Here is a 13421-nt window from a genome sequence, read left to right as displayed (position 1 = left end):
GTTCTTGCAGATCTGCTCAGTGATGCAGGCTAACCTCACTGAAGGGCAGTGGCAATCAGGATCAAGGTGTCAGCTGCCGTTTTCAATTCAAGGCAAAGTCTAAGAGAGAGCACTTGAACCGCAGAAAAGGCCTGTAGTGCTAAGGCTCTCTTGTACAGTAAATGATTGATTGATATTGCGGGAGCAGAGAGGGTATAGCTTTTTATTTTTATACTAGCTGTACCTGGCCACGCGTTGCTGTGGCTCAGTCTGGTTAAATGGAAAAGAAAGAAAAGAGAAAGCGCACGTTTCTAATATGTTTAATTTCACAATGCTTGTGGGTATACAATATTTTTTGTTGTTCCATTGTCTAGCGTGTGTTGCTTTTACGTCCAACAGATGGCGCTGTTTTTCATTTTTACCTGTCACAGGTGTGACACCTATATAATATAGGTACATAAAAACACGCGCGTATTCGAATGCAACGTTGTGTCAAAATTTCAAAGCAATCGGTGAAGAACTTTCGGAGATTTAAGATTTTGAACAAACGAACATTTACATTTTTATTTATATATAAAAATAAATAAATAAAATATAAATAATATATAAATATAAATATATAAATATAAAATGTATAAATAATAATAATAGAAATATAATATAGATATAGACTGATTGAGTTTTTATCTTCGTAAGCCATCCAGAGTCACTGAAAGTGAGTTGGGCAGCCATATAATTTTTAATCAATTAATTAATCAAGCAAGCAAGCTACCTCTACTGTTGCCCCTTAAGAGCCGGACTGTCACAGAATTAGAAAACGATTTTTTTGGGGTGTTTTCTTTGTCCGCACAGCAACCTCCTCCATGCTTCGACACTCTCCTCTTGCTCCTCCTCCTGGGCTGAGCCTCCCAGCGTCCTGCCACGCCCCACCGGCACGTCTCCTCGGCTGCTGCTGCGGGCCTCCGGATTCCGCTCGCCATGGCTTCCCGGGACGCAGCGACCGCTTGCAACGCCGACTCCTTCCGGCTGCAGCATCTGCACTTGGCTCTGCGCGTCGATTTCGAACCGGCGGGTTCCGGGCATTTGCGAGGCTCGGTGAGGCTGGAGTTGACATGCCTGCGGGACCAAGTGAAGGAGATCGTCTTGGACTCGCATGCCAGCGTGGAGGTGGAAAGCGCTGGTCTGGCGCCGCCGAAGAGCGGGAAAGAAAAAGGCCAAGAGCCGGGAGCGCTGCGCCCCGTCTCTTTCGAGAACCGCCCGTTCGCCAGTTACGGCTCCGCGCTGCACGTCTCCCTGCCTGAACCTCTGACACGCGGTGACGCGGTAGTGCTAGAGATCGCCTATCGGGCCGGAGGGGGTCCCGGGGTGAGTGACTGGGGCGGACGGCGCGACCGGACAGCGGGTTGGCGTTGAGGAGCTTCCCCCCCTTTTCGTCCGGTTTTTTTCGCTTCTCTAGTGAGCAAGGCTCGATCTCGCCTTTTGACTCTTTAACAGCGTTGCCCGTAGAGCTGCTGCATTATGGCTCTGTAGTGAAAAAAGGCACTCTGCACATGCTCACAATTCCCAGTGAATAAGTGTTTTCACTGTTTATTAGAAAAACGGGGAGTTAATTCCTAAGCTTAAATATGCCACCCTGGCTTGCCATTATGAATTAATAGGTGGCAAAACTTAGCTGACTTTAGCTGGCCTTGGGTAAAGTAAGCATGCTCAGACTTGGTTAGTACAAGGCTGAGACACCACTAAGAAATCCCAGAATTGTAGATTAGAACAGAGTCCAAAGTTGTCTTGGAAGGAAACAAAGCAAACAACTCTTGTTCTGCTGCCAAGAAATAATATGGGGATCATATTATCGGCTCAGTTTAAGGGAGACCTTTATCTTTCCTATAGTGCTGTCATTATGGTATTAACCCTGAGTGCCTTTCATCTTCTTAATATTTGCTTCTCTCGTTATAATAATAAATCTTTATTGATTAGCCCTTGGGCCATATCAAAGTGCAAAGTTCCAGCAACAAATCATTACCAAAGTCTGATAAAAGCAATTTAAAATAAAATTTGATAAAATACAGTTTAAAATGGACCGCTTCTCTCATTATCCTGATGCTGTGATGTGATTTCAGTTGTTTGCCAAAGAAGGGGGAGAGGCAGCACAAACTTTTTGCCCTTTTTATCTCTGTGTGAATTATCATCCTTTCCTTTGATCTGTTGCCCTGCTCTCACTTGGGAGCTTTTCTAACTGCCATTCCCCTTCCTTCCTTTGACACACTGGCTGGGAATGATAGGAGATGTAGTCCAACCCATGGAGAGGAAGAGTGAATCAGACCTGCAGCAAAAACTAAGGCAGCCTTCCCTTGTGTGCTCTTTTTACTTAACCTCTGCCTCCTCCATTTTTGCTGGGAGCAAAATAAGCTTGGCACTTCCTGTCCTATTTAGGGAAAACTCCAAAGCAAAAATTAAAATGGCCCAGGGCAGTGCAGTTTCTGTAAATAAAGTGGGACTGCAGTACAGATGAGTGCAAATTTATGTTGGCTGACTTAATCTGTACTGATTGTGATGGTGTATGCGTGAGCAAATTGGTATCCATATCTCTACCCATGATGCAATTTTGAATTGACTCCCATTATGGAGATTTTTGCTATCTAACTTTATATAATGCATCATTAAACTTTGGAATTTGCTACCTTGAGATGTGCTGATTACCAGTTTGGCTGACTTCCTGTGAGAATAGACTGCTAGACTATAGGTAGTCCTTGAATAATGACCATTCATTCAGTGACCATTCAGAGTTACAGTGGTGCTGAACAAAGGGACTTGTAAATGTCCTTGAAGTTCCAGCCGTTGCAGAACAAAGTTCAAGTCCTTGGCAATCAGCTTACTGATCAGTTTGCTTACAGCGTCCCATGTAATCCCTATTTGCAACCTTCCCTGCTGGCTTCCCACAAATAAAATCAATGGGGTAGCCAGCAGGAAAGTCACTCAGATAAGTCTCCCCCACCCCTGGCTGTCCCAAAGGTGTTTTTTTTTCAAAAGGCAACTGGACTTTCTTGTTTTCTTTGAAAACATTTCTCATCCAAGAAGCTTCTTCAGTTCTTAGCATCTTTGGGACAACCATGATCTGGATATTGAGAATCTCCATAGATCCTCGGCCTTTCTTTGCTTACACATACCATGTCCTCCTTCCCACCTTCTCTCACATTTTCCCCAAGCCCTCTCCCCAGTGTCACTGTGCTCCCACACATACACACATCCCATGTGCTGTTTCCCTGGCCTTATTGAGCTTGCACTCCACTCCACTCCACTCCACACACTCACCTCCCCCCAACTCCTAAGGCCTTCCACATAACTTGGCACCTCATACTCTTTACCTGGGACCCCTTCTGCTTCCTGCTTAACAACCCAGTCTGTCTGGATTTACTACAAACAACCAAGACTGCCTGGATTGCTCATGATGTGACATGAGCTGTCGTTCATGTCACATCATGCTTTATGACCACATTTCTTATGACAGGCAATTCTGGTCCCAACTGCAGCCTTAACTCTTAAGACTATCTAAAGATGGGCCAGGGGTCTGATCTAGCAAGGCACTGCTTCTGTTCTTATGTCTCCCATCCCAGTCACTGTATTTATACTTCATTTGGTAATTTGGGGGCCAGATGCTTTAATGTTGCTAATATTAAGAACAAACCCTAGATTTTGTTTGGGCAAAGCTCATACTGATATATGTTTCAGTTTTAAAACTATCAGTTACAGCTGCATTATAGATTTACTCATCTGTAAGAAAAGAAAAAAATCTTTTCCTTAGCCTTTCTTAAACCTGACACCTCTAATCTTTGTAATATTGATTTGCTTTAATATGCTTTGTGGAAATAAATTGAGAACCAGGTGAGCTCAGGTGATCAATTCTGTTAGAAATAGTTCACAGCAGCCGTTCTGGAAAGCTAAAGATTTGGATTACACAACTAAAAGATTTGAGTATGTGAAGAATCCTTATTTCTAAGTCCAGATGAGTCTGAACTATTTTAGTTTTCGTTGACATTTATGTCAATGAAATTTGTCTGTCTGTCTGTCTGTCTGTCTGTCTGTCTGTCTGTCTGTCTGTCTGTCTGTCTGTCTGTCTGTCTGTCTGTCTGTCTGTCTGTCTGTCTATCTATCTATCTATCTATCTATCTATCTATCTATCTATCTCATATTTATAAGCCACCTATCTCACAGACTCTGGGCAATAAAGCCATTAAAACAATCACAAAAATATTCTAAAATTAAAACAAATATTATTTTAAAAAATCCTCAGAATGGTAGGAAGGGCACTGATGTTACAATTTATTCTTCTCGTTAAATCCCATTTCTGGGGGACCTCCAAGCCCCTTGGCAATCAGATTTTAAGGGATTTCTCAAAGGACATCAAGAAAGGGACCAGTCTCACAAGGCGGGCACCAGGGCAGTCAAAGACCCATCTCTTGGGTTCTACCAAATATAATTCCTTAGCAGATGGACTTGGAGCATGTCTCTTCTGCTGGACCTGACTGGATGGGTGGAAGTAATCAGGAAGAGGCAATACCTCCAATAATTTTCAGCTTACACAAGCATCAGGTGGAGAGTAATATCAAAATGATCCTTGCTTTGGCAAAGAGGTGGCTGTGTCTAAATGAAGATTTGTTTGTTCTTTGGAAAGGTTGGTAGAAATCAGAGTAGCATCAAGAGAGCCTGATAGTTTGGTCCTATGCCCACTTTTGTAGATTTTCTGTTTGTATTCTCATCAAACTGCCCAGAAGGGAAGGCTGGTTTGTTTTTTTTTACACCTCTGGCTTTCCTGTGCTCCACTGGTCCATTTCCCCCGAATTTCATTCTCTAACTTCTAAGAAGGCAGACTCTGCTCACTTTCTCATTGTTCATGGAAATCTGTTTTTGTTTTTCTGGCAGGTATGTTGGCTTACGCCAGAACAGACTGCAGGAAAAAAGAAGCCCTACATGTACACTCAAGGCCAAGCTGTTCTAAATAGGTCTGTTTTCCCCTGCTTTGACACTCCTGCAGTTAAAAGTTCATATTCAGCTATTATAAAGGTAAGGAGCTCCCTAACTATACAGGTGGAGAGTGTGCTTAAACCCATAGTTAAGTGTGTTTTAAACCTAGAATTCATTACAGGAGAGATTACAACACTTTTTTAAAAATGCTATCTCTCACTTTTTCCCAACAAGGTGGCATCCATAGGGCTTTCAAAGCCTGAGGTCATGCACCATATTACCCTGTTTCACCTTGTTTGCTTTGAATATGCCCCAATAGCTGAGTTATACAAGGCAAAACCGAGCAAACAAGACTGGAATGATAACTATTTTTCAAAGGTATATTTTCTACTATGTACCTCCCATGGTATAGACCAGTGGTGGCGAACCTATGGCACGCATGCCAGAGGTGGCACGCAGAGCCCTCTCTGTGGGCACGCGAGCCATCACCCAGCCCCGCCTTCCCCCGTGAACCCTCCTCACCAGCAGCCCCCCCAGAGGAGAGTTGCCCCTGGGCGCGGCCCGCACAGAGCAGTGCAGAGCCAAGGATATGGCAGCCGGGCAGCAGGGACAAGACTCAGCCCTTGTGCACAGATGATGCTGTGGGGCACAGGTGGAGGGCATGGCTGCCATGGCACTGCAGGGCTGCTTGTGTGATCTGCTGCGGCAGGCCGTGGAAGCAGTAGGTGGCCCTGCGGGTGAGTGGGGTGGGAGGCAGAGCGGAGGCAGGGTGGATGGAACGGGTGGGGTGGAGTGGGTGGGGCGGGTGTGGGCGGGGGGGTTTGGGGCACTTGGTGTCTAAAAAGTTTGCCATCACTGGTATAGATCATAAATAATATCAATTTTGTTTTCCAAAGCTGGTGTGAACTCATCCAACTGCCACAGTTTTCACTTTCCTTTTGCATAACTGTTGCTTCTTGAACCTTCAGTTGCAAGCTTCTTTCCAAAAGGAGGACTTTTGATTTTGAGAGATGGGGGTTCTGCTGGAGGTCAGCTCCTATACATTGTACACATTGCTATGTATCCTGTCATCTACACAGTGATATTTTACTTGTGTAGACCTCCTAAAAAGCATTTGTGTATTCTGTCCATTTGTAGAGAAAAAAATCCTCACTCCTTCTTTTCATTGAGAAGAAAATGAAAAAGGTTAACCCTTCTTCCCAAAGCCATACTAGGCATGCTTTTTTTCTGCCACTCAGCCAGTTTTTCTTTTTTCTTTTTCTAGGTCCCTGAGGGCTTCACTGCTGTGATGAGTGCAATTACCAGGGAGAAGCAGAAGGGAAACACTTTCCTCTTTGAGATGCCTCATCCTATCCCTTCTTATTTGGTGGCCCTGGCCGTTGGGGACATTGTTTCAGCAAAAGTGGGACCAAGGTAAAAGGCAAATATACCTCTCATCTTAATCCAAGAGGGATAATCAAGGCCACTCTTTCTCCAGTTGGAAAAGGAATCTAGCTTCCTTTGAGAGTGGTAGATAGTTGAGTGAATGCTCTTCTTGCAATCTGGGGAGTGTGTGATTGAAGAATTTCTTATCAGGGGGGAGTGGTGGAGCACAGGGAGAAGTCCTTATACCACCCACTGGCCTTGTCTCTCAAAGTGGCTTCTTACTCCACGCCTCTCTAACAGGTCTGGATAGTCCTTCAGATTCGATTCTGAAAAAGAGTGGCAAAGCTTACGGGGGCACAAATGCAGCTCCTGAGTGCAGCTATTTAAAGCAGCCTCATATTTTCCCAGGACCATGTGGCAACAGCAATATAATCTTGCCCTTCAGCATTATTCAGTACGAGTCTTTTTAACTAGTGAGGAGTGCATGTGGTAGTGAGGAGTGCATGTGTGCACAAGCTGAGATTTGCATCAGGTCTTGAATATGATCAGCCAGCCCTTAAGAAGAATAAATAATTGTTTTCTGCTTCTAAACAAAAAGCCATGTTGCACTTTGCTTATTTCTGCCTGACGCTGAAATTTTGCTCCATAGACATCCAAGGGTACACAATAATGTGTGTTGTGCCTCCCTGCTTACAGGGTTAGGAATATTTTCTTCCCTCTTAGGCTGACCTCCCTGCCATTTTTGCTTTTCCCCCAGGAGTCACATCTGGGCTGAGCCCTCCATGATTGAAGCTGCTAGGGAAGAGTTTGAAGGTGTGATTGAAAAATTTCTTACCGCTGGAGAGAAGATTTTTGGGCCATACGTATGGGAAAGGTACCCCTTTCATTACTGAACCTGTTTCAAAAAGGAAAGCATTCTCAGGAAAGCATCCATTTTCCCAAAGAGAATCACAGACAGAGATACATCCGGTTTTTCACCAAAAAAGGGAAGATGGGGGCAATTGGGGTGGCCTGCATCCCCAAGTCTGGTGTTGGGGCAGCACTTGAAGAGGTGTGGATTTCAGTTCCCAGAGTTCCCCGGCTTAGTCGTCCCAACACATATCTAGAATACATGAATCTGGAAAAGATGCATACCCTGTATGTCCATCTCTTGAATCAAATTTCTTGTTTCATCTGCTTTTTAAGGAAAAAAAAAAGCTTTGCATCACTCAGAGATCCTCACATAACACTCAGTTGTAGCACAGTTGCCAGAAAAGTTGTGTTTTGTGTAGGTATGCCTACACAAAAGTGTAGGTATGCCAAAACCTTTTTGCCATCGATTCTGAAATGCTGCATACTTCTACCTCAATATAAATCTCCGGCCCAAACATGCTTAATGCAGTAACACTGGATAAAGACCCAGAGAGTTGATGAGAGAAGGAGAATTTTATAAAGGCAGTAAATTTTATAAAGTCATTTCTCATGTAAGAAAATGGGACTGGTGCAACCATCAGAAGCTTAGCAAGGTGAAAATGCTTGAGAAGTCTGGTATATATTTGTTTTAAATTTGGATTTTGCTAGATAACCTCAACATTGCAATGTTATATATAAGAACATATTATAATATTATCCTCCTGACTAATGCTGTTTGCTTCTGATAGATATGATGTCCTGTTTATGCCACCTTCATTCCCATTTGGGGGAATGGAAAACCCCTGTATCACCTTTGCGACACCCTGCCTATTGGCTGGTGATGGCTCCCTGGCAGATGTGATCATCCATGAAATCTCACATAGTTGGTTTGGAAATCTGGTCACCAATGCCCATTGGGGGGAATTCTGGCTGAACGAGGGCTTCACCATGTATGCCCAAAGGAGGATTTCTACAGCACTCTATGGTGAGTGGTCGATAATCAGTGCCCAGGGCGAGGGTATAGTTCAGCCTTCTTTATCCTGGCAACCTCCAGGTATGTTTGGCTGGCAGCTCCCAGATATCTAAATTCTGTTTTCAGTATTAAATAGAGGAATGTTATCAAGTTGTATCTAAGTGATTCAATTGCCTAAAAGAACTATGCTGTATACCTCTTAAATGCACCCAATGGACTTTTAGACATCTAACTTGAGGACTGGCAAGCTGAATTAGTTTATGGTTCAATATATGCCTCCGTTGAGAGAAGGGGGTTCAGGGTTTTTGTTTTTATTGCATTCCCAATAGGATTTACCTTGCCTGGCAAAGTTGTGCCAGTGCATTCTTGTGTCCCTGTGGCTGCTCTCCTAATGACCATGTCATAACTATGGTTGACGGTTGATTCCAGAGCACCAAGGTGGCAGGTTGGGTTTTATTGCTTGGCAGTTGCCAGAGGCTTCATAATCTAGTTGTTCCTGTTGATTTCCCCTAAAATCAGGTGCTGCTTATACTTCCCTGGAAGCTGCTATCGGGAGAGCTTTGCTTCGTCAGCACATGGACAATGTTGGGGAAGATCATCCTCTCAATAAGCTCAGGGTGCAAATCGAACCAGGTCTGTGTTGATCTAAAGCAGTGTTTTTCAAACTTGGCAACTTTAATATGTGTGAACTACAACACCCACGATTCCTGTATTGACTTCAACTCCCAGAAGTCATAGCTTCCATAGTTAACTCTGGAGTGTACACCTTTGTGACTCATCCTTCTAGCAGCTAGCCAGCCCTTTGTGTCGTATTCATCTCACTTCCAAGGGGACCAGTTGTGGAATATTAACTGAGAGATCATTCTTAGCACTTGCCCTGCTGAGTTCCGTATTTTATTATTTCTAGTGAAGTTATTCTTCCCACTTTAAAAATATAATTGTATATTTGTTCCTTTCAGGTGTTGATCCTGAAGATACATATAATGAAACTCCTTATGAAAAGGGCTACTGTTTTGTCTCATACCTTGCCCATCTTGTGGGGGATCAGCCTAAGTTTGATGCTTTTCTGCAGGTACTGTATGTTAGCCTGGAATTTGTTTGTACTTTGCAGATGTCTCAGTGTGTATTTTCAAGGTATGCTGCTTTGTATCGTGTTTAGAAAGATGCATACAGTCCTGATCTTTGTATCTCATCATATATTCTGATTTAGAATATTGTACATCAGGTAAAGATACAGAACTGTAGAGAGGATGAAACTTTGCTGGAGATACATGATTGTAGTGCCAGAAAATAGTGTAGTGTAGAAAGTAGTGTAGAAAATTATGCATGATAAAGGGATTTTTTTTTACCTTTTTTGGCATGACAATGAGTGGTCTCATTATTCTCCCCTATTGAAGGGAGATAAAAGGCATTGTTCACTATGAGATTTGCAGTCACATCAATGGTTACCAATCTGATGGCTTTAAAAGGAAATTAGACAGGTCCAAGTTCAATTTGTCTCTTAGTATCAGTTGCTGAGGAAAATGGGTAAGAAGGTGAGTGCTATGAGGTTCATGTTCTGTGGTAGGAATTTCTTAAGCATCTCTTTACAAACAGACACACACACACACACACACACTTCTGAAGAGAATGTTGGAATACACAGATCTGTGCTCTGATTCAGCATATCTATTTAAATTCTTTTCTGTCTGAACCAACAGCTTTTGGAGCATGGTTGTAACATGCCATTCAGTTAAAAGCATGTTCCCAGGCAAATCAGAGTTCTTTTTGCTGTTATAATTTGAATTGAAGCAAGAAGACTCCAAACCTGAAGATGTTACAGGAGCAGGTTAATTTTTTTTGTGCTGCCTCTCCAGGGAAAGGCATAATAATTGGCTGCATAAATAGCACATAGGAAGTCTTCAGTGTTACCAGATTTTCAAGAAATGGCAAGCTAATAAAGTGAGCAAGTATGTCTTCCAGATGACGTGAAAAGTTGGCTTTTCAAGTTTTCAAGCTTTGGGAAATTGAAAAGGTGATCGAGTTTGTTTTAAAGTTGAGATACATAGTTCTCACACTAAAACCTAAGAGGTGGAAGTAAGCTGAACTTGAATTAGGCAGGGTAGTTTTATATGCAAAGAAGGTTTCTAAGACATTGATAAAGAAGGGCTGAAAAGCCAGAGATGAACCAGCAGAATTCAACATAATTCAAGCCAGTTTCTTTTTGTGGCAGGCTTACGTGAACCAGTTCAAATTTCAGAGCATCACAGCAAATGACGCCCTTGAATTCTACTTGAAATATTTCCCAGAATTGAAGAAGCAAGGGGTGGACACCATTCCAGGTTAGCAAAGATATTATAGATTAAAAAATCATTCAGAATTGCCACAAGGCTTTGGCCAGCAGAAATTTTTCAGTTTTTCCTAGCTCCAGGTAGCAATTCCTTCCAGAGTCCTCTGGACCATTTTGAATTCAATGACCTCCATGTTTTCCTGTCTCCTGTGGCCAGAATAATTCAATTCTGCTGAGTTATTCTACTCCTTTGCCCTCAGCTCCCAATTTGGTTGTATTTTTATTGGAGAGTGTGTGCCCGTTCCCATAAGCTAAAAATAGCAAATGCTGTCTTTAAAGGTTCTGCCTGACAGCAGTTCAGGTCAGAATAAAGAAGTCAGTTGGATAACATCCTGCCTTAGTTCCTGGAAAAAGGCCTTGTGGCAATACTGCTGAACTCAGCAGCATCTGTGTAGTGAACACTCATAGAAAGTGCTCTTATAATAAGTCAAACAATTGCTCTTTGCCAGCAGCAATTACAAGGCTGGAGGGAGGAATAATTTTTAGACATTATGCATGAAGGATTATTCTGCAAATTATCTGTACAGTTGCAGGTGATCTGCTACCATCATGTATAGAAAGCCTGCAGTGCAGAACATTGTCATTGTGCCAAATATTAAGTGTTTCTGATATCTGATGACAGGAACATTCTTAATCATACAAATATAGCCTTAGCCCTAAGAAGAGGTTAACAGGATGTTTTTAAACTTTGTTCTTTCCAACTCACTGTTTCTCACAAATTATTTATTTGGTTTAAAACTTCCCCAAAGTGCTTACGCAAAGTTGGAAATTATGAAAATTGAAATCTTATACATTTGAGGAAGGCGGTTGAAGAGAACATGCTTAAGGAAATGTGTACATTGCATACAAACAAAGCCCCAATGCCCATTTCTTTCTAAATTAAAATAACCTTGGAGAACATGTTTAATTAGGAAACATTAGGTAGGAGAGCCTTTTAAGTGCCTATTAGATCCTCTCTTTTTCTGCTTCAAGTTTATTCTTGCATTAAAGCAATGAGTAAGGAGGTGGTATGAACAAAATGTCATGAGGGGAATATATTCTACCAAACTACATTGCTTCTTGTCTAAGGAGAAATACACCTTTCCAAAAATGCTATTATTTATAAAAACATTGGTCATTGGCAATCTGCTAAGCATATTTGCTTCTATTGCCACCTTGAATGTTTCATCAATAGAATGCACAGATCACGAATCTGTGTAATGAAGCATGCATCTTGCCCAAAGACGAGATATCAGGAAGCACATTTATTTAGGGAATCTATCTTTAATCTGTAGTAGACCACAGAAAATAGACTGGAATTTTAAAGCACCATCTAGAATGTTATTAACAAGTCTAGATCTATACGTGGCATGCCATTTATTCTTAAAAGAAGTCTAATCCTCGGGAGACAACTGATTCTCCTTAAGGATTTGATAATTTCAGTTTGAGTGAGAATCAAAAATAAATGAATATAGATTCATGTGAATATGTGAGTACATGGACACCAGCTGCTGCTATGATGCTTTGTTTGAAGATTGGAAGCAATGTGCCTGTTCTGTCATGACAGAGTATCCCAGAGGAACTAAAAGGCTGATATTGTGGATTGCTTGCTGGGACATGAATGACCATAGTGGTTTTTATTTTTTTTTGTTATGTGCTAGTAAAAAAATATTTCTTGGGCACAGTTGGAAGAAGAACTGGGATAAGGTGTGTGATGTACTTCAAAAATTAAACTGTGTTACTGAAAGCTTTAGTAGCAATTACATTAATTACTGATACGGATTCCAATATCAATATCCAATAAGCAGATTTTTTTTCCCTTTCCCTTTCTTCCTATGGCAGGTTTTGAGTTTGACCGATGGCTGAATATACCTGGTTGGCCGCCGTACCTTCCTGATCTTTCACCTGGAGATGAGTTGATGAAGCCAGCAAATAAACTGGCAGAACTCTGGGCAGCTCCTGACCATGATATGGAGGCAATTAGAGTACTAGATATCTCTGAATGGAAGACCTACCAGCTGGCCTATTTCCTAGATAATATCTTGGAGAAATCTCCTCTGCCCAATGGTGAGACACCTTTTGCTAAAATGAAGGATTGACCACAGCTCTATAAGCTTTATGGAAGCTGACCTAATGGGGTGCAAGCGGATAGTTCCAGGAACTAGAGATTTCCTGGGTATGAGAGACTTTTAGGCCCAGAAAGATCCTGGAATTTGCCTTTCCTTTGACAGTTATTACAAAAAATAAAACAAAGTAGCATTCAAACAGGTAATCATGCTAGTTATTAGAAACACAAAAATCTTATGGCACTTGAAAAATCATTAGAAGCACTTGAAAAAAGCAGAAAGCATAGGTATATTGAGGAGATGAAATGGGAATCTGGAATGCATAATATACAATAAGTAATCTGACACACACACACACACACACACACACACACACACTATATATGTTAAGCAGAAGTGTTGCCCCTAGGCCACAGGCTCTTTCTCACTTTGTTAGCTACAAGAGACAGGGGAAGAGGATGAATGCTTTTTGAACACCCTGTCGGCCCCAAAAGACTTCTCTCCCCCATATTTGGGGCCGACAGGGTGTTCAAAAAGCATTCATATATATAGGGAGGGAATATCCCTCCCTATATATATAGGGAGGGAATATCCCTACGCCAGAGAAACAACAGGAGAAGGTTAATGAAAAGGGGAGGAGTGGGCATGAGGAGGATGAGAAGGAGGGAGTGATGAGAGTATGAGTGGTGAATGAGTTAGATAGTACCATGGGAAAGAAGGAAGAGAAGAAGAAGGTGAGATCGCAGGTAACTGGAAAGAGGAAAGGAGGTGGCAAACAGCAAGGCGATGCCCTGCATGGAGGGATGCCTCCTCCCCCCTCCCCTGACAAGCAAACTAGGCAAGAAAAGAAAAGGGGTGGGAAAGAGAAGGCTAGGAGCGC

General features: G+C 42.3%; 1 protein-coding gene across 1 annotated transcript in view; it reads left to right on the top strand.

The window, feature by feature from the left end:
* The first annotated feature begins 923 nt into the window (after positions 1 to 923).
* The window catches only part of RNPEP (arginyl aminopeptidase), a 13761-nt gene continuing 1263 nt past the window's right edge, over positions 924 to 13421 (top strand). The window contains exons 1-9 of the mRNA XM_015825179.1: positions 924 to 1344; positions 4897 to 5037; positions 6203 to 6351; positions 7061 to 7177; positions 7944 to 8179; positions 8687 to 8800; positions 9127 to 9239; positions 10380 to 10488; positions 12318 to 12542. Of these exons, the coding sequence (XP_015680665.1) occupies positions 958 to 1344; positions 4897 to 5037; positions 6203 to 6351; positions 7061 to 7177; positions 7944 to 8179; positions 8687 to 8800; positions 9127 to 9239; positions 10380 to 10488; positions 12318 to 12542 (1591 nt within the window). The 5' untranslated portion in view covers positions 924 to 957. The remainder of the gene's footprint in view (positions 1345 to 4896; positions 5038 to 6202; positions 6352 to 7060; positions 7178 to 7943; positions 8180 to 8686; positions 8801 to 9126; positions 9240 to 10379; positions 10489 to 12317; positions 12543 to 13421) is intronic.

This window comes from Protobothrops mucrosquamatus, unplaced genomic scaffold (genome assembly GCF_001527695.2).
Source record: "Protobothrops mucrosquamatus isolate PMUCROS unplaced genomic scaffold, P.Mucros_1.0 scaffold2530, whole genome shotgun sequence".
NCBI lineage: Eukaryota > Metazoa > Chordata > Lepidosauria > Squamata > Viperidae > Protobothrops > Protobothrops mucrosquamatus.
This window is presented reverse-complemented; position numbering and strand designations above follow the sequence as displayed.